We start from the raw sequence: 26,395 nt of genomic DNA, 5'->3' as shown, positions 1-26,395 counted from the left end.
TTCATTTTTTCTTTTTTTCGTCTACTCATCAACTATTTATTGAGTTCCTATTATCATAATAAAAAAGTGGACTAAATGCAGGAGCAATAGCAGTAACGAGAAAGCACAGGACTTGTTCTCACTGAGTTTATAATCCAGTGATGATTTGTTCATGGAGCCTTCCCTCCCTCTGTAGGAATGAAAACCAGTAGAAAAGAACTAGGAAGGAAGGAACCCGTAAAAATGATAATTATTCGCAAATTTATTGTGTGCCAAATCTATAAAATATACAAAAATGTATGTTGGAGTTACAATGAATTACATGGCTCTCCATTTATGATATGTTTTAAAATATTAACATTTGTTTCAACTTCCAGACTACATAAAACTCATAATAGCAAGAAAGTTTAGTGGCAAGCTAAAAATAACTGGGATAAAATAAACTGGTAATCTATAAAATAAAACAAATAATTAATCAGTACAGTTCCTTTATTTTTTTAATACAAGTACCAGTATTTTATTTAACCAGTATAACCCTTGCTGTGTGACTATGACTTTAGATGATCACAGCCATGAATGTATTCAGCTTTCCTGGCATTTATATATAATGGATGGATATAAATAAAATGATATATTGTTTCATTTTAACATGGGTATATTGTTTCATTTTAAGGAGTTGCTAATGAGTCTGTTGCAATTGTACTGTGATCCTGCAACTTTAATGTGCAATAAATAAAGATGGCATTCCTCTGTGTTTAAGGCTGGTATATAATTTTCCTTATTAGAGTATGTGCACAAAATAGTGCCTGAATAGCTTGAGATCGAAAGTCATTTTGCCTGAAGGCATATTGGATAGTTAATTGTGTGAAATGACCAGAAGTACAGTGTTACTGAAGGAACCAGATGTTGTTCTCAAGGTTTTTCTTTTTAGCTATTAGGTTGGGGCAAAAGAGATTGTGGTTTTTGCAATTATTTGTTTAACCTTTTAAACCACAATTACCTTTGCACCAATCTAATATAAGCTCCAGGAAGGATATCTAGGGGAAGTAGGCCAATATGTCAGAAATAGTACCACTTTGGAGCCTGAGCCACTCATCTTTGAATCCTGTTCACCTACTTGCTTTGAATATGATCCTTATTAACACCTAGTCAATAGTTTATTGTGAAGGAATACAATAAATGTATAAAACACACTTAATATCAGAAGCTGGCACATCATAGATATTCAACAAATATTTCCTCTGCTTTTCTATCCACTGTGTACTTGTTCACATGCTGAAGGAGAGGTGGAGATAATCCACCTACGTTGAATTTAGTTTCTTACGTAACTTGACCCAAAAACCAAGAAATCTTCATTTGTGAGATAATCCCTTAGAATTTTCAATTGCTTGAATGTTTAAGCATCTAAGAATCTTGAGTTGTTGTATGCTACCTGTAGTAAATACTAATAATTGATTGGTAGTTAATTTCTTCAAAAAATCACTCGATGATTTAAATATTCCATTCAAATCTGTCTTTTGTTTCCAGTATTATGTCCTCAAGACTTTTCGTAGATGTAGTGTACTAGTTTTTGAAGATTACTTGCATTGTTATGTTTAGATAATGTTGGTTAGGGCATCCAAATTTACTTTTTTTCTCATTAGCTATTATATATATATATATATATATATATATATATATATGCATACATATATGCATATATATATATATATATTAAATCTTTGCATTTTACTTTTGGTGCAATGAGATAAAATGAGAAAAGTTTTGAGAATGTAATTTCCAAATCTCTTTCCAAATTATTTACTACTCATTATAATATTTCTTAAGGTTTTAAATTTTGAGAATCTTTACTTTAATCTGTGGCTACTTTATAAAGAGCAAATTTTACTTTTATTCATGCCCATATACTATGAGTTAGACAACTATTTTGAATAATCATGTAAATACTGTCCTGCCTGAGTCAAAACCTACCAATAGCTTCAGATATCATTTAAGATAAACACTGAAGCTCCAACCATTCACTACAAGGCTTCATATATAATGTGTAGAGTTCTTCTTACCCCACTCCCCACTCCTTGTGTCATCTCCTACCTCTCCCCTTGTTCACTCCTGCTCAAATTCTTTGCACCAGGTTGCATATACCTGGAATGTTCTAGATATCCACTTGGCTTTCTCCTTCACATCACATAGGCTCTTGCTCAGAAATCAGTTTAAAATCCTATTCTGACATATGTATATAAAAAGCATTCCTTCTTTCCATCTCTATATTCCTTCTTTTCTTAGCACTTTTTTTGTCATCTGACATATTATTATGGATTTATTTATTTTCCTCACTAGAATATCAGTTCTGTGAGCACCATACTTAGAATAGCACATAATAAGAGGTAAAAATAAGTTCAATGAATGAACACTATACCTTAAGAAAAGTCTAAGTCATCAACTCAGCTGTTTCTAGAACCTATAAATTAAATGCCCCTAATGCCCAGGGGACCCTGCCAAGCAGGGCAAAGAGTCAATTTGCAAAGAAAGAGCAAGATAAATCATAAAAGACTGTTATATTATTCACTGCTGTTCTACTACACTTTTTTCCCCTTTAAAAAATAAAAGTTCTTTTCACATAGTGACCTGACTAGTTTCCATTTGACGTTGCCCATCGTCAATGAAAAATCAGAAATATTGAGGAAAAAGCCACAAGTTTTTGCACAATTGAATGTTTATCTTTATTTGCCTATTTTCTGATCCCCACAGTGGTGCTTCATTAATCTGATTTATTGCTTTTTAAATTTTCTAAGGATGTTGACCTTCTCTCATGGAGTAAGATGGTTTGAAATTCAATTACTGCTTGTATTTAAACACCTAGGTGTGATCAGTTTTGTACATCAAGGCACCTAATCAAACCATTCTTACCATGCTTTCTGTCCAAGACTCAACTCTGGATGACATTATTTGAAATAATAATTAATACTTTTTAGACTCAATTATTATAATTTTCTGAATCTTTTAATCCTCTATTTTTAAGCAAGTTTATTTGGCAACCTGATCACTTAGCAACCACATCACTTTCTCAGTTCTTTAAGGCCCCAGCTAATACCCTCACCTACTTCAAAACTGAAATTCTCTCAGAGTTTCATAAAATAGTAGCTCAATTTCAATGTTCCTGAACTTAAGGGGGAGTGTGATCTGAGCTCTATTTTGGAAATAATTTTCTAGTTTATTTTTGTATTATCTTTCGCATATCCAGTTAATTTCCCCAAAAGTATAGGCTTTATGAAAAGATTGCTCAGTAATATCTTTATAGAGAAAAATCAAAACAATTTAAAACAGAACAAGTTAACTTACTTAACTCTATAGTCAGAGACTTTGGTATTGATTCCGTTCTACTACCCCACCCATTAATCTTACTACGTGGAAGTTTCCATTTGCAATGGTCTAATGTGTTCACCCAGAGATTACTAGTGAATTCCCCTTTATTTTCTTTCCAGTCTGACATTACCCATATGCCTATACTATAGCCACACCACATCGATAAAAAAAGAAAAATTTGAGTCAAAATATGTTTATAATTTTTTAAAAGAAGGAATATTTTACCTTAATAACCTCACAGAAGTAGGATTTAATATTATCATTTTGAGTCTTTTTCTATGTCAGTATAAGAAATAAAGAACATTTCTTCATCCTTAAACATGTCTCTGCTATCTTACTGCTTGACTGATGTTGATTTTTTTCTCTTAGAAATTATTCAGCCTGATATGCAAACTTTTTATTCCTGCAGTAGTGTAAATGTTAGACTCAGTAAAATCCAACAAACTTTGTTGGTCAATGATACCATGCTGCAAGTTTGTGTTTACTTGGGCTGCTATCCTCTTTCTTAAGCTTGCTGAATTGAAGACTCTTCATTATAAGTAAAAGTCTCTTCAAACACTTGTTTAAAATGGTCTAATTCCTTTCAAATGCCTTTTTCCCTAAAGAATACTACTCAATACTTTCCCTAACTCTTAAAGAGATTGTCCAATCCAAATTTGCTTTCTACATTTATTCCACCATTCTCTTCCTAAAATATATCATAACTGATCTGATTGTTTCAATTTCAGATCATTGGGACTTTTCAAGTTACTTTGAATATTGGAACTTTTTTTATAAAGCGAAATACAGAATCACCAGAGTACTTGGACTATAAAATAGATTATTGGATTTCTTTACTTCTTTTTGTAAAGTAAGATTTACATAAGTTTACTCAGTGAGTTATGGGAAAGCAGGATGAAATTTCCCTGAAATACTTTGAAGCAGAATTTACTAAGACTGGAATAAAGTGCCATTAATTTCAGTGTTCCAAAGTGACCTCCCTTGGATTCTATTTGAGCAAACCAGGCATAAACTGCTACTGACTGGCTGTGGAGGAGGCTCTCTGCTCCTGAAAAGGTGCTGTCAACAGACTGGATTCAGTACAAGATCTAGATGAAGGAACCAACAGGCTCAACCCAGGCAAAAGTTAATCAAATCAATTTCAATCAAGGGCCATGAGACTAAGAAAGCCACAGACTAGGAAGTTAAGTACATAAACTAATAAATTCTCTAGAAAAAAAAAATATTCTTATAAAAGCAATGGCATTTGGGGCAGAGTGAAGGAACAGGAGCAAGACATAGTATTGCAGAGACAAACACTACTCAGAATTAAAGGTTTTGTTTCTTTTCCCAGAAGCCCAAATTTGTAGAAAGAATATTGTGTGATGATTCATCCTATACTCTACCTAAAGTAAAACTTTAATGAAAATAATGGACTGTACCAGCTACTGATAAACTAGTTGGACCTAGTAATTCTAGGAACTGGAAGTTTCAGCCCTTGAGGACGGACCATTTGGTCAAAATGGTGATGGAGGCCGTCTCACAAAGTCAATGAACTTCAGTGTCTTTGTGAAGACACAGTCTCCAGAGAACTTAAAAGCTAACATGACCAAAGAGATGCTGTATTAATGGTGGTCTAAAACCAATGCAAATTGTCCTGTCAAACGCTCTCTCTTGATTCCTCGAGCAGTTTTTTTTTTGAGTCTAGTTCATTTGAGTCTTTTTACAGAGCCTCACAGACAATTAGAGAATTCATGCAGCTTCCGGTGGTGCTAAACATGGTACCAGGCTACACTTAGCTCTTGGATCCTGGTTTCATGCATCTTCCTTGACCCTCTTTAATGGCTGATACCCTCCTAATATCTGTAGAATTACTGAGTCTTTGACCATCCTCTCCTTAAGGTAAAGTCACTGGTGGGGTCAGGTCTGCTTCTTCCTTATCACTTCATTTAGTTGCTAAAGGAATGTAACACTCACGAGAGGAGAACTATCACTTTAAGAATGTTTTTCTCACTTCTATAATCCCCACGTTACTATTTATTTAAAATAACTAATGAATACATACAAAATGAAAATAACAAGAAAGCGACTATTTTATCTGATGGCATGGTTGGTTAATAAGTACTAAATATTTGGATCCAGTGAAGCTATATCAATTTTTTTTTTCATTTAAAAAATTTTAAAAAATGTAAATTAAAGTTGTAAAGATGAGCACTTATGTTTGGGGTAAAATACTTCCCTTGTTTTATGATAAAAATAACTTGATTGAGTTTTCTGAGTAATTTTCCAAAGAAAACTCATTAGTTCTTAAAGTATTATGTATCCTCAGACCTCTGTCTCCCATGGTTGTCTTAATGTATTTCACATGCATATGCCAGTGTACACACATAGCATCCCCGAGCCGAACTTTGATTCTGCTTCTCAGCATTTGTAATTCTTGGGGTTCTTTCCTTACAATTAAAAGTGCTTAAGAGTTCTGCTAAAAGATAAAATTAAAAACAGATGAATTGTCTCACTTGGAGCAAGAACATATGCAAAATGTCATTGAACGTATATCTCAGGGACAATATTCTCAAAGTGAAGTTTTTTTGGTTTTTAAGGTTTAATATTTAAACTCAAAAACTGATTTATAATAATGGAGTGATGCATATTCTGAGCAGGGTAGAATCAAATTTGTATGTTAGCTGTACCTACATCCAATGTGATACAGTAATAAATTAAGTGATTTGCATATAAATTGCATCATTCTAAAATAAACCTATAGGTTGAAGTTTAGCTAGGTGATAGCAACAAATATTTTAAGTCAAGGCCCTGAACAAAGTATTGGTTTACGGAGGTGGCATTCTTCTTCTTCTTCTGAGGCCCAGGAGAAAAGTATTACTCTAAACAACACTTTATTATGAAATCAATTTATGGAATATGGAGTCATGGAGACTTCGAGAATGAAGAACTGTAGCATTTAATTATGTTGTTTTGTAATTATAATATTCATCACCTGATAAAAACTTGCACTAGGCATTCTAAACCGATATATACAGCCTTACTGTCAACACGCCACAGAAAACTAACTGTCCCCGTTACATTTATGCAGCACAGCTAGGATTTTGCTTAAGAGATTTGGTAAATTTTCTATTCTGGGTTCATACAAGAAAATCTATTCTGTATAGTAAATGTTATTAGTTATTAGTCACTGCTGACTTCTGGTAAGCTTGGTTGGACAGAAGCCACTGTCAGTCAAAATGAATAAATTGGATGATCCAGTTTCCAAGAGAAGTGAATGACACACATTCATGCACACATACGCACATGTATATAAACACACACATGCACACACCCACTCACAGCTCCCATCCTCATGGTATGCAGTGGGAAAATGAAGTGAAAATTTGGATACTGAGAGCAAATCCTGCCCACTGTGTTACCTCCAGACGTAACACTCAAAGTATGCTTGCATTCATTGCCTGGATATTTCAAATGTGAAAAATACCTCATTCTCAGTTTCATTTATGTATGTCATGTATCAGATACGTTTTCTGAATAATGGGTATTTTTTAAAATTAGGGATAATTATTTTACAATAATATTAATGCTAATAATGTGATAGTAAAAATTGAGTAAATATGCAGCCTAATTTATGCTAAAATCAATTTTCAGTCTGCTAAATTATCTAAAAAACCAATTTTTAGTCTGCTAAATTATCTATACATTTTGTCCTAAAATGTCTATTTTAATGGGAAAATAAAATTTACTAAATTAATTTTACTTCTCATGGAATAAATGATAGATTGTATCATTATTGTACCATTCAAATATTAAATACCCAGAGTAAGACTGCCTGGGTTTGAATTCCAGCTTAAAGCTTGGCTGTCTGTAATTTAGAGCATGTCTCTTGGTTTCTCTGTGTTTCTTTAGGGCATGTCTCACGGTTTCTTCTAACTTTTCTGTTTTATAAAATGGGAATTATATGTACCTACTCCTTGTTTTGTGTTAAACATTAAATGAGATTACTCATGAAAGTTCCAGGTCAGTGCTTGATGTATAAATATTTGGTAAACAATAGATATAATTTTAAAAGAAAACAGTTTGATGGTTCTAGTATTCTAAACTCTGGATTACTGTGAGATTAAATTAGAACTCATTTGAAGGAATTTATATTATTTATTCAAAATATATTTAGTGAGAAAATGTTAAAATAAGTCACATATCTTAATACATGTCACATATTTTGATCTTTTAATACACACTAGATGTTAGCAAACCAATGAATTTTTTGTTTAACTGAAATATGTCTGAGTATAAACTTTTGTAATAATAATAATAACAGCAGCCATTTACACAATAATTATTATGTGCTAAACTCTGTCAAGAGACTTATTTACATTAATTCATTCATTCCCCACAATATCTATATGAGGTAAGATTTATCATCACTAATTCACAGATTAAGAAACAGAGATATAGAGAGAATAAAAATGTCCCCAAAGTTTCATATCAAATCATGGAGTCAGGATTTGAATGTCTAGCCATATGAATCTATAGCTCCTGTACCTTTATCATATTATTCGAGGATAGCTCCTCAAATATCTAGATTTCCTTTGCACAGACAGTTATGAATTAGATCTTAAATTCATTTGCCAGTAGACTAGAGAGGGAAGTGTACACAGGGATTCCTACATCCTGCTCTAGGGACGGCTGTGTCCTTTTAAAAATCTATGGACCCCTTTTAAATTCTGCCTAACCTTAGAGACTCTGACTCTCTCACCCTCAGAAAATTGTGTCCACCTATTAAAAATCATCATCATACATTTTTCACCAAATGAAAGGATTTTTGTCTAGCTTTACCTTTCAAAATAAGTGCTATGAAAACAATAGGGTTTTATTTTGTTTGGTTTCCAAATTATATTTGCAATATAATTTTAACTTCCCCTAGCTACCTGACTCTCCGGAGATCCTTCTTTCCCCTGCATGCCTACCTCCAGACGGGCCAATCATGGCCACGCTCTCCAAAGTAAACTTACTTCAACCCCTAATCTAGAAAATTCCCTATATTCTCCACCAAATATGATATATAGAATAAATTATATATTCATTTGATTAAATATATCTAAATTATATATTCATTTGATAAAAAACAAACGTGTTTAACTTAGTACCATGACTATATATATATATATATATATATATATATATATATATATATTAAAAAAATCTAACTTCTAGAGGTAAAAAGCCATATATATTAAGTGCACTTAAGAAGTATATCTGATAACATGGTGAGAGAACTGCCAAATTGCTTGTCTTAAAAATAGCTGGGCTAACTATCCTCATTACACGAAGCTTTGTGCGATGGGTCTTTTCACCATAAACTCTGAAGTCCTCAGTCTGCCGGGGGATGAGACTGAATTGAGCAGATCCATTGTTCCCTAACTGTCTTTGTATTTCTTTTCTATTGGAAAATGAAATGATTGTGATCTCTGAATCTCAATTTTCCCTAAAAAGAAATTTTATGAGAAGACTGCAGCTTCTGGAAATAAAGGCAGATGCTTTGCAGTTTATGAAAGTGCAGACAAGGCTGGTAGCTGTTATGAATTATAATGTACTCTGCGACAGCTCTGGTCCAGATGTAGCATTACTGCCTCAGAGACTCAGAAACTTATGGGTATTTATTGAAAAAACTAGAGAACTTTTAAAAGTCATTTGGCTTTCTCTCTGTATTGTCTAGTTTCACGTAATGTTCCATTGAAATTCAGAATTAAAATTAATTTCAGAATCCCTCCCAAGTTAAAAACAGTTAAAATACCTATTTGTATGTGACAATTTATTGTCGGAATCGAAACTAAATGAGGAGGGGAGAAAAGGACCACCCAACTTTATTCTAACAGTGAAATATTTCCTTCCTACGAAATTATCAAGGTTAAAAAACAAGTATTAGCTCTGTGTTAGAGAAAATACCTCTTAAACAGAATCATCTGTCTATTTCTGTATTTCAGACAATTCTGCAATGAATGAAAGTATAGTCAAATCTGGAAATGGGATTGAATTTTTATCAGAACCAATATTCATAGGAAAAAAATGACCATAAAGAAAACAGTTTTGTCAACCTACTTGTTGGCTTCACTTACTAAAGTTACAAGAATGATACTTGAATTATCAGTGAAAAGTGATGGCCTTTACATGGAGTCTTATTTAATTGTTTTATATGTGGGTAGTATATTGATACAATATAGTACTAAAATAAGTAGAAACATGAGAAGGACAGAGGTAATAGAAGGACAGGAAAAAGAAAAAGAAACTTGCTCACTCTGCAGTTGATTTTATTTCTTAATGGTTTCTTATTCCCTTCTAATGCCTTCCACTCGCACCCCAAGTAGAGCAGTTGGCAGAGAACACAACAGATGGATGACAAGCTCAACACATGCAGTGGATCTGGCACCCAGGCACTTGACTTTTATTTGCTAAACAGTTAGCCAGATTTCAAGGACCGAGTCTGCAAATGTTCCTGTTTAGTTTAATGCACTATGAGAATCTAGCACATAAATATTAAAATATTTCCATACAAAAGATCACACAATCTCTGTTTCTTTGCATAGTTTCCTAGCTAATGATTTTATTCTTGGTGTAGACTGCTGAGATACAGTGAATTGAAAGATGTAATTGGTATTTTATAAAGACATCTATAATTTCAGATATTCGAGTTTTCTTAAAGGGCTCTTCCTAAAGGTGCTGTTAGCCAGCCACGGCAGGAACAATGATGCCAGTGTAAGGTGCCCAGTGAAACTGCTAGGTGGAAGACTTGAGGGTGATTACAGACAATTCATTGCATTTTTACAGATCACTAAATTCAAAGCTCAAGAAAAATTGCATCTGTCTCATGAGTTTCCCTGGCCACCAGGCAGGTTTAACAGCCCCTTCACTCTGGTCTCCTAGCACTTTATTTACATTATTGTGTCTTTGTCCCCAGGATGAGCTCCTGAAGTACAAGGACTTGGTATAGTATCTCTCTCACCCCTGAACTCCAGCACCTGGCCCAGCACATAGCACCTGATTGGTTCTGGATAAATGTTTTTTTGAGTTATTCAAAACTCAAGTGGACTTAGCCCCAGGCCAACAGAGAAATAAATGGAGGATGATTGTTAGTAAAATTACATAGGTTTCAGGTATACAATTCTGTAATACATCATCTATATATCACATTGTGTGTTCACTACCCAGAGTCAGTTCTCCTTTCATCACCATATATTTTATTCCTTTTACCCTTATTTACCACCCCCTTTAATTAAAAAAAAAAAAAAAAAGAGGAAGACAGAAAGAAAGAAAGAAAGAAAGAAAGAAAGAAAGAAAGAAAGAAAGAAAGAAAGAAAGAAAGAAAGAAAGAAAGAAAGAAAGAAGAAAAAAGAAATAGAGGATGATTGTTAGAAAACCCTGCTGAGGGGTGATTGGAAAAGGCCCCAATGGCAGCAATGCTTCAGTGTGAATCTTCTGTACTTTCTGCAAGAGCATACTTCAGGGAAATAGGAGGGCAGGAGACTCTTACCCACCTAGCAAAGCTTATACACATTGTTTCCTAGAATGGAATATAATAAAAGTGTGTGCAGCTCCAGAATTTGCTTCCCATTTTCTCATGGAGAAACTATGCTCTCCCTTCTCTCTCAAGCGCAAAGCTTCGGGTTATCTTGCTCCCTTTTTTCCAAACTAGGTTTGAAAATGTCCTGACTTTCTTACAACAGTACTGAGGCATGTTCTATCACGCTATCTTCACAACCATTTATTTCAGGGCTAAAGATAAGTAACTAATGACTTTAGTGCATGTAAGTTCCAGTAGAAGTAATTGATATGGAGTAGAAGTATAAATTACTCATCACGAGGAATACTTTGGACAGGAAATAGTTTGCAGTTACTGGTATCTCACTTTCCTCAATTAAGAGCTTACTGATGACACTGTCCTCTTTATATCTTAAATCGTCTTTCACTTGTTAGAATACTTGATTCAGATGTCAATTTCTATACTTTACACATTTCAGTAGATGATTCACATTAAATGTTGTCTGTTTCCCTAGTACTTTTATGAAGTTTCAAGTTTATGCCTTACAGCTGGTCTCCTAATAAAGTGAAAAGCCCAAACACTTGTTCTTGACAGATCTACTTTAAGAAAATCATCACAGTTACAGAGGAGCCCAGGTTCTGTAGTGGGTTCTATAACATTGGCCAAGGATCAGTTCCCCAACTTTGCTATATATAAAAGCAAATATTTACCTCTTTAAACCATTTGAAAATTATTTGCTTTTTATTTAAATAACTTAGTATAATTTACATTCAATTGATTTCATAAGTGATTGTAAAGTATATTCCTTTGAAAAGAAAATGTAATGGATGTAGTTGACCAAAAACTCAATACTACATAAGCAATTTAGCATTAAAAATGCAAGTTGTATTAATAGAGGCAGTATACTATCCAGAATCAGATGGGGTGTGTGTGTGTGTGTGTGTGTGTGTGTGTGTCTGTGTGTGTGTGTGTGTGTGTGTGTGTGTATAACAGTCTCTCTATTCTGTGTTAGTGAGACCATTTCTGGAGTGATGTGCTCAATTTTGAGTGACACATTTTAAAAGACATTGGCTGACTGGTGTGTGTCCAAAGAACAATGACCATAATATTAAAGGTCTCCAAACTATTATTTGAAAAGTGATTTGTTTACTGAACAGAAGGCTTGGTAGTGACACAAAAGGGATGTCGTGTCTAAGACCCATAAAATTTGTTTCTTATGTGAAATAAGACCAGAAATTCGGGAAATGTTAATTTGGGTTCAGAAAGCTTTGTTTTACTATCTACACCTAGAATTCTTTTTTTCGTCTCTATAATGCAAATTGAGCAGCAAAAGTGCCTGATTTTTAAGAAGCATTCAGTAGAATCAGTACTTTTTGGTGGAGGTGGCGAATATAAATGTATGAATTTATACTTGTCCATAAAATTAAAACTACCCATCCTGCTTGTTTTTCTAGGTATGTGCACCTGCATATGCTTGTGTATACACATGTGCAAATACACTCAGGTTAGATTTTGAGACAGTAATGATTGAGTTCAGCTGCTAGTAACTCCCCATATTTACATTACTATAGTTAAAACATGTCAACCATATGTTACCTTCTTTGAAATGACCCATAAGAATAAGTAATAATAGGGTCTTATTCATTTTTGGTTAAAAATGTTTCAGATTTGTCTATCCTGAGCACTAATGGGATAATATATCCCCATGTGTTAGCTGCATTAAGAATCCAACAAATACAAAGAATTCAAAAAGTTTCAAGTTTAAAACCTTATATAGCATGTATATTTTTAACTTGAAAATACATTTCTTGGTATGAAGTACCAGAAAATAGAATGAAAAAAATAACTCCTCTTTGAAAAAAAAAATGACAGATTAGATGAGATAGCTAAAAAAAAAAAAAAAAAAAAAAAAAAAAACTCCCAGGAGGTATATATTTTGTTTCCTGAAATATTTGAGTACCAACAATTTAAGAATCATATAAAAATTCAGTTTCTGAAGATTACATCCTGACTAAAGCAGGACTATAGCCAGAAAGTAGAGATCCAGTTAATAACAAAACCAAAACAAATTTTCTTTCAGCCACCTCTTTGACTGGTTTCCATGCTAGAATTCTGGAATTCCACTTCAGATGTGTCTTCCAGCTATTTTGCTCAACATTACATTTAAGTAAATTTTCTCTTAATATGAATTAGTGGGAGAATGTTGATATATTTCCAAGTGTATGCTAAATTTGCACAGAAAATTACGTTTCTTGAAAACATTCTTTAAGGGAAATGGTAGATCAAATGAATGTTTTAAATATGGAAACAATGTTACAATAGGGTCTCAGACTTTTTAATGAAAGACTGAATGCCTAACTATTTAAAGGGGAAAAAAAGTAATATGTAACTTTGTATTTTCTGGCCTAAGATCTACTTGTTAATAAATTTTTGTTTACTTGCTTACTCTACTTTTCTTTTCTTGGTGTCATTGGCACTAGCTTTGCAAATTATGGCCCTAGAGAGTGTGGTTGTTGTCAAAGTGTCCTTCAGATGGCATGTGTTTTCTGCATAATAAGAAAAGACATTGATTCCAAGGTCAAAGGAATCAGGAAAACTAATAATTTATTTTTTATGCCTAGCTGTGCTTACTTCAGAGAAATGTGCAATGACAAAAAGAAGGTAAAATGAAAAAACTTCAATCAGAAAGCCACCAGCTGGCCCTGGATTACACCTAGTTTTTTTACAAAAGCTTCTCAAAGAGGTTACTTGGAATTCTGAAAGAGTGCTTTTGATTGTTCCGTGAAGTTGAAGCCATGCTATGTATTACAGTAATAACATGGCAACTGCTATCAGCAGTAACGTTAGATTTTGCCCTGCTTTATATTACTCATATTCATTCATTTATTTGCCCATCTGTAGCTTGAATTTGTAACAGGAAAAAAGGCACAGGCACTTTGATGAAAAACCTGTAGTATAAAATATATGCTTCAGAAACAAGTTTTGAAAGTATGGTTGTTATGGGAAACGTTGATTGTACTTTTCTTTTAATAATGAGCTAAAATATAGATTGGAGGCCAAAGAAGGAGTTTCTTATTTATTCCTTGTGCTGAGACTGGGAGGAAGGAGGGACAACAAGAGTTAAGAAAAAGCAGCTAATATCTGCCCAATTTAGGCAGGTGTTTATTGGGGAGATAGAATTCAGTTTTACCCCAAGCTGCATGGGGCACCATAACTTTGAAACTACACTTCAGTGACCATAAAGAAGGGCTCATTCTGTTTATGTAAATTAGGTTTTAGAAAAAGTCCTGACAGAAACATCATCATCCATTAATCTGTTAAACAAAATTTTGTTCTCAAAGACTATTTTCTTCTTTAGTTTTTATACTACTTAATAAATCTCCCTCTTTTGTTTTTTTGACAGAAATGAAAACAAATATGCTAATTTATCCCTGAGGGAATAGAAAAATGACAAATGATTTTAAATGGTTATAAGTTTCTAAGTAGGACATCTCTGGTAACTTCAAAAAAATCAGTGAGGTGAAAATAAATACATTTCTGAATACCAGAGTTGTAAACTTTAAGCTTCAAAAGTTTCAACAATATCTCAAAATGCCCCATATGTTGGTGTGGCATATGAAGCTGGCTCATTTCCTATGTGAGTAAACAGTGGTGTCCATTGGGTTATCTTGGAGTTTAGGATTATGTTTATAAATTTCTAGTCAAGAAAGAGCAGATACCAAATAACGCTGGCCTTGGAAAAACATCTTTAAATTGCAACAAAAAAACCTGTGTCCATTAAAGAGAGAAACATTCTTAATATCACAACTGTAGAGAATTTTAGTACCCTATTAACAGTTTGTCTGGGTGTGACCCTATCCTGACATATGCTAACGGTCGGATTTTAGGCGACAGTATGCAGAGCACACGGTATGTAGGAGTGGGCTGTGAGCAAAGAAAAGAGAAGGAGATGCTGTCACTACATTTTTTTTCCTCAAAAAGTATTTTTGGCAGTGTATACTGTGTCAGTGTCCGTTACTGGGTTACATGCCATATCTTCTTATGTGCAACTTGTAATATGATATAAAACATTATATTGGACCAACTGATGAAAATAATTCTGCTTTTTATGGACAAGTGCACATATTTCTGCGATGAGTAACAGAAGCTTAATTTTGATAGAATGTTCCCTGGCATCAAATACTTAATGTGCTTTTACTATTACTTGATCAAATGAAATTGGAAGTTTCTGATATGTTTCTCTGATGCCTGAAGTCTAAAAATATAACAAGTTTTTTTTTAATAATACAATATATATTTATTACATAGATAAGCACATTATATTTTATTGATGTTTCAACAGTTAATTACATTAGCAGCAACGTTTGGCCTTTAGTGTTTAGTATATACTGTGATGATAGGAGTTATTTGTGGAACACTTAGATAATTTAATCTAATCTAAGAAAAGGCGTAGTCTTTAAAATAATATGTGTGCATACATATAGCAGCACACCTTTAGTGAAAATGATTAAAACTTTCTAAAAATGAATGAATTAAAAGAATAAAGACCTCTTTAGAATTAGACAGAACATATTATTGCTGTTTTAAAGTTTGAAGATGTGATATTTTTCTTCATATTTTTTAATTTAAATGTATTTAAAGAATTCTAAGAAAAAACATGATTGCTAGAAATAAGGCAGTTCAGTAGACTTGTTAGTTATTTTAAGCTATCTAAACCTGGAAACTCAGAAGCTAAAGTCTATTCCTATAAGCAGCTAAATTCCTAAGCCTTCATCGAGAATATACGCATCCTCCCAGGAGAATATCATTCTAGCTGGTATGCTGTTTACAAACCAGACTTGTTAAAGAGATGACCCATGAATTCCAGTAATGAAAATCGATAGGCATCTGCTGGAAACCTTTTGCCCAAGACAGGAACCAGATGAATGAAAGGAACTTAAAATTCTCCCAAGTAATTGTTTCGAGTAAATGGCACTGGGTATGTCTTCAAATGATCTAAAGGCAATCAACAGATAAAAGCAAGAAAGTATATGTGTATGTGTGGATATATATATCCAAAAAATGTATACCATTTTAAGAAAGGAAAAAACGGTATTAAAATTACACTGATGGTAACCACTTTGAGCACCTCTTGTAATTGCAGAAGTCAAACGTGATTTGTATTCATCTTTTATTATTGGTATATTTTGCATATTACAATTTTAATACAGTTTTTTCCTTTCTTAAAATGTGTATACATTTTTTTGGCTCTCTCTCTCTCTCTCTCTCTCTCTCTCTCTCTATATATATATATATATATATATATATATATATATATATATATATATGTTTATTTAGCTATGTGCTATGTGAACAGATAGGTAGGTAGGTAGATAGATTGATTTATTCAGTTTTTAGGCAAGAGATCACTTACTTGCCAGAATTAAATCTTTTCCATTGAAGAGTATAGGGTGGTGGTTACATGCACAGAGCTGAAGCGTGTGGGTTTGAATTTCAGTTCTATCTCCTATTGATTATGTAATGATCTGTAACAAGATGGTCATAATACTAGTATCTACTTGATAGGTTTGTTGTGAAAAAAGTGCCTGTCTCACAGAAAGCCTATGTCAGACTTTAATATTATGCCCAGAAGTTTGAAAGAGAGAAAATGAATGAAGGGAATACTAAATCACACGTGGGAAATCATGGGCTGCTGAGTCAGAGCTCTCAGTTCAAATCTCAGGTAATGCCACTAGTTGGGTGACCTTGAGCCTGTTACTGTACGTCTCAGAGTCCCCTTATTTTTTAAATGGAAGTATGATTCCTAGATTTGTGAGATAAGAGGGAGACTGAAAGCCCCTGTACTCGATGGACATTTTGTATTAAGCTACCTTTCCCAGCAACATTTGAGCCATTGTTACAGACTGCAAACATTTCTTTATTCACTTGTTTTTTTATGGCTAATAACATTTATTCTTTCAGGGTGAAAATGGTTTACATGGATCTCCAGGCTTACCTGGTCAAAAGGTAAAGACTTTTTGAATGTTTCATATAAGTTAAGAATTTTACTATCTTAAAAATTGAATTTACACATAATCCAGTAAAGATATGGAAAATGTATTTGATGAAACTGAATTTCCTGAAAGCCTCTTTTTAGAAAGCTGCTGACCGATCTTGCCAAAGAGAGCCAGCCCATAGACGCAATCCCACCTCAAAGGGCCCACCCACTGTAGGAGGGGTCTTTGTCAGACCCCTCTAGCAACAACAATGGTGCCTTCTGGGGGCCATGGCAGTGTTCGTAGCTGCTCTGGAAGTGTTTTCACTGTTATTTATCAGTCTGAAGTAAAGAATGGAACCCTTTTTACTGCCTTTGACTACATGTGGCTGTTTCTTATTTATCTTCCCTTTTGCATATCCCAGATTGAGCTAAACAAAAAAATTACAAGGACATAAAATATTCAATGCTACAAAGATGCTATAACTAATCTCTTTTAAAAAAATCTCTCTTTTTCAGAATGGTAAATTCCTAATAAGTAGGGATTTTTTGCATTGGTCAGGCCCTTCCTTTTCTGTGCCTAGTATCTTTCTCTTAACCAAGGTGAACTTCACATGTGCCCCGTTACTGTCCAAGGGCTGCTTTGTCCTCCTGGGAAAGAGTGTGGTTGTATGTGACCAGCATTACTGGAAACACAGACTTGGGTCTATTCCAGTTTTTGGGATGGATGGGGAGCCACTTCAAGTGGGGCCAGCTGTGCTGCTGCCACCCAGATAATCCCACCCGAGGGGAGAGCATTACTGGTGCAATAGTCGACGGCCACCAGAGCCAAGTAAATCATTTTTATACTCTGGAGAAGTTTTATAGGTCTTAGCAGCAAGATGTCAGAAGTTGCTACTGCATCTAGGTTTTTCTCTGTAGCTAAAAATTACCACTAAAAAATGATATGTACTTATTTATAGTTACAGATTTTGAAAAGTCTCCCTTTACTTGTCTTGGTAAAAATGATAAGATTGAACCAGCAGTGGTGAAATGGCAAGCTTCTGAATTTCTTCACAGGAGTTCTAGACAAAACCCATTGATACAACACGTGCTGCATCTGTGAGTCAAGTTGCAAGCCAAGGGATGTGCGGATTTATCCGCTGGGAAATAGTTTTGGACTTTCCAGCAGCTGTTTGTGGTGGCTGCATCATGCCATCATTGTGGCTGATGTACTGGGGTTTAGCGGCTTCGATGTCAGCGTGAATTAACAGATCAAGTTAAAGTCTATATTTTAGGAAAAATGGTAGAAAAACAGACAGAACATACATTCAGTAGCAAATATATCCAAATACAAACCTATTTTCTTTCATGATACTTTTTTTGGAGGGCAGATGAAACAGAAATAATTATTTAATCATGTGTGTATGTATACACATACACACATATGTATATTTATTTATATAGACTATGTGGAAAAAGAGACCATATATATTGTAAAAAAGCTGGCATTCCTTGATTAACACATTTTAATCATGTTAAGTGTTACTTTGCTGAAGCATTACAGAAAAAAGCTGGATATAAGAAACCCTTCATCCCTTGTCTTGGTACACTCAGGAAATGTTTACTGAGTGCCTCTTATGGGTGGAGGGTGAGTACGACCCATCCTTGATACTTGCTGGTTATGTTGTCATGAGTGTATGACATATATGTGGTGATCAATGAATGTTTGTTAATGTATAGTGAAACATCAGTAGTATAAATATCTGCGCAGAATCACGTGAGAAAATAAGCTTGTCAGATCAGAGAGCGTTCTGTAAAAGAATAGGGCACTTACACCTTTTAGCATAAATATGGTGGTTGAGAGCCAATCCCCATCGTGGCTGAAAGGCAGGAGATCTGGGTAGTGTCAGAGCTGGAGCCAGAACTCTGGGCTTCCAACCTGAACTTCTTCATCACACAGCTCTCACTGAAGTGGAATTCTGAGGAAGTCAGCTTGACAAGGATGTTTTTTTCTGGATCTAATTATATAAATACTAATAGAAATAACAACAACAATAGCTCATTTATTCTGTGTCAGTCACTATGTTGATACATTCAATTCCCAAAACACCTATCAGAAAGGTACTAAATATGGAGAAATTATCTTTTATGGAGATTAAATTGCATTGGAAATAGTGAAGCTGTAGTTTGTATCCTAGAAAATTATTCCTTCAGTTTTTAGGAGTATTTCATTTTATGTGACTTAATATTGGTTTAGAGTTTACATATTAGAAATAGTCTTTATAATTATTGATTTTTTCAGTGTTAGACATGTTATTATTATTGTAATAATTGTATGTGTTAAAAGCAGTGTTCCTATTATTATACACATTATGTTTCTCTTCTACAGGGAGAACAAGGCTTTAAGGGCAGCAAAGGAGAAACTGGTGAAAAGGTAAATATCTCACTTTACGTATACATTTGTAAAAATAAATTGCATTCTTGAAAATATTTGGGAGTGGAATATCTAAATTTTTTTGTGCTTTTATATAAGCAATTATATAATTTTGTAGATATGTTTTAAAATATTTGCTTCAATTAAGGTTGGCTTGCTATATTGATGTTTTTCAGAAATCTTTCTAAATGTGTTTGGACAGTAGTTATATCTAGACATTTCTAGTTAATACATTCCATTGATATATAAATGATTGAAACATTTATTAGGCATACTTTTGTGTTACAACATCATTGATACACTAGGTATCTAAGTCTTTAAATAAATGTTTTGCTTATATATACACCTGGTTTATTAGTGGATTTTTTCCTGAGGGAATAAATAGGACAAACTGTAATAGCTCCAACAGAAAAGAGATGGAGCACTCAAAACAGCATAGTTTGAAAGAGGTTAATACCTGGATGGTTTAAATTGTATGGGCAAAATATAGGGAAACCACAAGGATTGTGCAATATCTTGCATCCAGTTGAGAGGAGCCTATAAACTCCACAGGGTTGCTGGTTACCAGGTCCAGAGGCAAAGAAAACCATATGGAGAGAGGCTGCCAGATAGAAGCTGAGCAAAGCAGTTAACCCAAAATTCAAGCAATCATTGTTTTACAAATTTACAGCTTTCTGTGCTGAAAGTACAGAAATTACAAAGTGCCTTAGCCATCCAAAATTTCCCTTCAGACAGTCATTTGAATCATTCTGTATTTTATAAGTCTATTTTTATTTTTAAATAGAATAAAAAATATCATTCCTTTGTTTCATAAAATGTCAAGTAATTGGACAGTGAGAAGGAGGGCTAGAAAGGGGAAGAGATAATCTCAAATTAGACAGTATTGCCTATATTTAGATTTCTGGGTGGTGATCAATTATTCGCTTCCTCAATAAGTATTTATAGACAGAATGAGCATCTACTATAAGACAAATTACATATGTTGTAAGCGACTGGATAATTACTTTTTTCTTACAGAACTGTGAGGGAGAAAAAAGGATAGCCATATAACAATCATATAATTAAGGATAATTCCATTAGGTGATGACTGTTTTTAAAAGTGAGTCTTTCTTCTTAAGAATCCCTTGAGTATTTTGCTTTAGAATAACAGTCATTGCAAGTCCATGTCTTTAAATAAATGCTTTATTTACACGTATTGCTGTTTTATTTAATGGGATTTTACCTGTAGGACTAAGTGAGAATAAGCGAGTAAAACAACTATATTCTTTATAAATAAAAGTCACCATATCACTAAAACCTTATGTGGTTATGTTGATTTTCTTATACATAGTTGGTATTGCTCAGTAATAAATTGATTCTCAGAGGCTCTGGGGTATAAAAAAAAACCAAACATTCAAAATATTTAACTTCAAATATCTCCCTTCTGATTTTTCATATCTATGAACTATTGCCTCCAAATAGTCAAGTTTGCCATCAGGTGAAATATTTATGGAGATTGAGATATCAGGAAGAAAGAAGGCATCAAATAGAAACAACAATAACTTGAATTGGAAGTACAACTCAAATGGTTTATAGTCAGATGTAAGATTCACATAATAACCCTTATGTTAAAAAATGTTCTGTTTTGATTATTATTTACTATATATCAATTGTATTATTTTTTTCAGTGTTACATGCTATATAATCTGATTTTATCAACATGTATTTTTCCATAAGATAAATAATTGAGGTCATCCTTTTGTTTCTAGATTATAAACTTTTTGTTTCTAGATTAGTTACACAAGAAAAGTATGTGAAACTCAATTTTGTGTGATACCAGCATGAGATTCTTGGACTGTTCACAACATAATTTGTTTTTTGAACAAAGTCAATCTAATTTGAATTTCAATTCTTTGTAGAAAACTGAGTATATAATTACTATATGACCTATCTCTCTTCTTTAATTACTTTATTGTGGCCTTTAATTACCTTGATTGTTTTGAATGACAAAATTCAGTAGACTCAAAATAAAATAATTCAGGAAGTTTTTCAGAGTAGTCATTTCTACCAAAGGCACATGGCTATTAATCAAAAAAGAAAAATTATATCTACTGTCAAAGATAAAATACAATGTGACGATTTTCAGGTGTTAGGTCTATAATCCAGTATAAACCAAGTAGAGAAATCTGCTGCTTTTCCTTATGGCTAGAAAACTAGCCTTCAGGCCAGTTTAACTCTTAAGCCAGACTAGGTGGTTCCTCAATGTAGCAAACATGTGGAGCTTAGTCCAGAGAAGAACCAGGAAACCTGAACAAGTACAGAGGACCTCATTTGAAAGTATCAATACATTCCTCAGTTGGTAGCAACTTATAACCGGGCAGAAACTCATATAGTACCTGGGCAAACACAGTTCAGCCAAGTCAGTCCTCAAGTAAAAATTATTTGAAGTGATGGTTCATTCTCTCAAAAATTAGTTACTTATACTGTCAGGGTTCTCCCAGAAAACAGCTATTTTCAGGTTTATCATGGTCTGGTTTATCATTTAGACATGAAGGAAGGACCCCATCCCACTACCCCATTCCTGGCTGGCAGTTAGATGAGCATCACCCAAGGATCCTTCAACTCATAAGAACATTGTTCACGAGGCAGGAAGAATAAGATCTATATTCTGGGTGAGAAATAGTCCCACAGCTGAGGTCTGTACTCTGGCTTCTCTGTTTTTATAGGAGTGATCTTAAAACATCCCTTCTTCGGGGGATTTTCCTTAGGTGACTTGATTATTATTGTAGGTATTGTGTGGGAGACCACTACTAGTGGACAAAATGGAGAGTCTACTCTTGGGATGACAGTTATTTCCGTACTGTCAGCCTTCCTAGCAGTGACGCAGTCAAATTCTTGTTAAGTGACCAAATGTAAATGCATGAACTAAGCTCTGAATATCACATTAGAAAAGGCGTTTAGCATGGGGTTCACAGAAGGGATCGTCCTTCCTAAACTTTGAGCCCAAGTGTATACTTTAGGTCTTTGTGAAAATAGGAATATTACTTGGTTATGTTTATAAAAAGAAGTGAAAAAAAAGCGGATGTAAATATCTGCTTTATAATAACATTTAATATTTTTAAGTAATTGCTTCAAATCATGCAATTTAATTTGTTTCAAAATTGTCATTCTTTTATGGTGTCATTCAAGCCCTGATTAACTTAAAGTTTGAAAACTATTTTCTTCAGTGTTAAATGTGATTCCGCTGAATTTTATTGTTAAATATCATTTGATCGTGAGAGAGAAACAAGTGGCAACTGCTTCCTCTCATGCCACACTTTTCTTGATGTTTTCCCTATATTTTCTAGCTAAAATGTTGTCCATTTTAGTTCACTCGAGAGTGACATTTAAGCACATACAGCAGCAAATTCTTACAAGGATCTAAGATGTTTCTACTAGTGTGGAGCTTTTTCATTTGAAGAATTAAAATGCTCTGGTCTCTTGAAGTTCTCTGAAGTTTAGTGAAAAGGAAAAAGAACAATCAAATAAGCTTTTCTTCATGAACAATATGGCTCAGAGACGTGTGGACAATATCCGACATTTGACATTCTCTGTAGCTGAAACTGTCCATGGTTAAGTAGGTCTGGCTTATTCTTATTTAGACTTATGAGCATTATATACTTTGATTATCTTAATTACTGATCTTTTTTTTCCACTCTGAGTTAAACTAATAATAAACACAATCACAAAGCAAACAATGGTTCCTTCTTGAATTCATCACTTAAAACTTTGAAAAACTGATTGTTGTAAATTTCCCAGTGACTTGTGATTTTTATTGTCCTGATACCCGAGTGTTACCTGGGCCCTGATATGTAATATAAGATATTAATGTAAATCAGAAAATTATGTTAAGTATTTATTACTACGGTTTTACAATGGTTGCAAATATTTTTTCCTGACAGAATCCACTGGAATAACATCCCACTGATCCCTGTTCTTAGATGATTTATTTAACCAGTATAATTATAGGATTCTCTGTGAAATGTGAAATTCAAATGAATAAAATGATTAAATGTCTATTAAAATTTAGGGTAAAGTGAAAGTAAACTTTACTACAAAGTTATCTGGGGTTATTCATAATTAAGCCATAAGCCATACATCCAATCATTTGCATTTCTTCTATAAACAATCAATATAGGCAATTTTCAGATGATATAATTCAAATCTTCATATGCCAGCATAAAATAAAATATATTTAAATTTAGTGTTGATTTTGTAAATGGTGTTCAGCCTTTTGCCTTTTGTGGTTGTGTTTGAAGATGAGATAGGAGGGATGGAAAATGCTAAAAAGTGTCCTTATCTATTTTACAGATGAATCATTCATTTTGGTTTCTAGTCAAGTGATTGTTAAAGAGCAGCAACACTGATTCCATTTCCTGTTATTTTGTTGCTTTTTGTTTTCAGTGTTAAAAATGTATCAGAACCTGTGACTTATCATGTATAGTCCTGATACATATGTGCTAAGCTAATGAGTACAATGGGTAATTTATTCAGTAGTGTTTATTGCTTTATTTCTCAGAGATTGATTTAAATTTCATACTTAACTCAGAACATCCAAAGTTAGAAGTTAAGACTATTTTTATACTAGTACCACAAATAAATGATTTTACCTGCCAGTAAATAACTAAAATATTGACTTTTAGCATTAAATATAATGAGGTTGTAGTCAATCAGGCAATCAATTGCAATCATTTGCTACTAAAAACAATAATTATGGCTTCAAATAAATCAAGACCCTTTACACTAGAAAGCATTTTTACTTTACAGTCAATTTTTCATTCAGTTATAGTAATCGCATATAGAACTTGAATTGAGAATTTGAAAGGGTAACAGATATTTTGGCCATTTAAAATTTGTTAGAGAATGAGAAAAAACCCAAGAGAGTAAGTCTATTTAATGTACATAAACTATTCTTCAGAAAATGCTGGGGGCAGCATCTAGGTCATTCGGCAGGGAGCACACATTTCTAGTTTCTAAAATACCACTCCAAAACCAGCCTAGACATGACAGTAGTTCAGTTGTGGACTTGATGGTGACCTATCATAGAATAAATGGATTCCCATGTGCATCTGGACATTTTCCTTGCTTTCTTTACCTTAGTCTCCTTTTCTATGAAATAAAGATAATTCCTACCTCATAGAATTGTTATAGGAGTTAAATAAGTACTTCAAAAATAAAAGGTCCTTATAAATGTTAATCTCCTCAATAGCTAAAATATTAAAAATATTAAATATTGATATTTTGAGAGAAACAGATTTTATATAATTATATCTAATTTTTTAGTTGCTTAATACTACCTAATTTTCTTTCTACATAAGTAAACAAAAGACAAGAGTCTATATTAGTTAGCTACTGTCATATAATAAATCACCCCAAAATATAGTGACAAACAACAATATTCATTTACCTACCTCATGATTCTATGGATTAGCAATTCAAACTAGGCTTAGCACAGTGATTCTCTGGTCTCAGCTGATCTTGTCCAGTTTGCTTATATATCTCTTCTCAACTGGCACATTGGATACATGAAGGAGTGAAAATGAGGTCACTTTTGTAATAAATTGAAGGCAAATGAGATAAATATTTTCTTATTTTAATATACGTTAAACTGTACTTCAGAATAAAATGGTTGAATAGATTTAGCTATTAGCATATTTATTCTTCTTCTCCCATGACTTGCAGTATAATTTTTTAAATTATGTTTACATAGCGGGGTTAGGAGAATGTGTCAATGTTGTTTTCATACTTGAAATGGTAGAGATGCTTTATGGGTAATAGGAAAACATTATAGAAAAAATGAAATTCTTAATTAGAATGGCAATAGAGAAGTATATCAAATAGTTAAACCAAGGAATGATTTTGTACTTTTATATAGTCTCATGTGCCTATTAATTTTAGGTAAAGTAAAACTGAGACTAGACCAACTGGAAAAGGCAGGTCAGAGTTGAAAAGTTATTTGTAGGAATTCACTATTACAACTTTCTTGACAAACATGCCTAGTATTTCAAACTAAAGCAAAGGATGTTAAATTCTGTTATTATACATACAGCACTTTACCATCATTTCTTTCAACATGTCGCCTTACTGTGAATTCTCTTTTGGTTTACCTTGTATAATTCTACCGACCATCAGCATGTTGTGCAATTGCTTCATTTACCCTAGTAACATGTAAAGCTTCCACAACTTTCAGGAAGGTCTTTCCTGTTTTGATTTGACAGCTGACTTGAAAAATGCAGAGAACAGATGGAGTAGAATAATAACTATGATTTCAAAAATCACAGAAATTCAACTGTGGCCAATGCCAATTGGTATGGGAGTTAACTATGCCAACTTTCAATTAGCCATGGTAGCAAGCAATTGGGAAGTGATGGTAATCCCACAGGCAAGCTAGAGGTTTAATGCTAGTCATTACTGATTATGAGTCATTTTCTTGATTCTTTATAGTGTTAGTGAATAATTCTAGATTACGTAACATACGTTTAACCCTCTATTGCTGCAACTTTTAATAGTGGTTATAGAAAAACTGAAATGTCAAAAAAAGGAGAGACACGAAAAAGAGGAGAATTACCATCAAGGACTGCAATATACCATGTGTATTAAATGGTCTTTTAACATATTCTTTTTTTTAATAACTGCATAGTATTTCACTATATGGATATATAATATTTTATTTGGCCATTCCATTGTTTGGAAATTAAGATTTTCCTATGTTTTGGGTTTCTTTTTTTAGTTTGTTTGTTTTAGCTAGTATATACAATATAGAATTAGCATAGTTTTGCAAGTATCTTTAAACACATCTCCTTCTTCCTTTAAACTAGATTTCAAGAATTAGAATTATTGGGTTGATGAGCATGGAAATTTTTAAGATTCTTGACACATATATTCAAATTACTTTCTCTGAACTTTTTTTTTGTTTTTTTTAAATCAGTTTACACAGTCACAGGTAGTAGTTTCATCCTTAATCTACCCTCACTAGCTTTAAGTATTATATTTTCTAAATGTCTACCAATTTATAAATATTACTTCTATTTAATCTTTTATTTCTTTATTTCTTACATTAAGCATTTACACACATGCATACCCCAGATAATAATCCTACATCATATATACAGCAAATATCATT

General features: G+C 33.3%; 1 protein-coding gene across 1 annotated transcript in view; it reads left to right on the top strand.

Moving 5' to 3' along the window:
- Nucleotides 1-26,395, top strand: part of COL19A1 (collagen type XIX alpha 1 chain) — a 314,159-nt gene that overhangs the window by 70,161 nt on the left and 217,603 nt on the right. The window contains exons 10-11 of the mRNA XM_019749266.3: nt 16,826-16,870; nt 19,210-19,254. Coding sequence (XP_019604825.3) covers nt 16,826-16,870; nt 19,210-19,254 — 90 coding nt within the window. The remainder of the gene's footprint in view (nt 1-16,825; nt 16,871-19,209; nt 19,255-26,395) is intronic.

The sequence above is a fragment of the Rhinolophus sinicus genome, chromosome 2 (assembly GCF_057876585.1).
Source record: "Rhinolophus sinicus isolate RSI-liver-muscle chromosome 2, RSI-T2T, whole genome shotgun sequence".
Lineage (NCBI taxonomy): Eukaryota > Metazoa > Chordata > Mammalia > Chiroptera > Rhinolophidae > Rhinolophus > Rhinolophus sinicus.
This window is presented reverse-complemented; position numbering and strand designations above follow the sequence as displayed.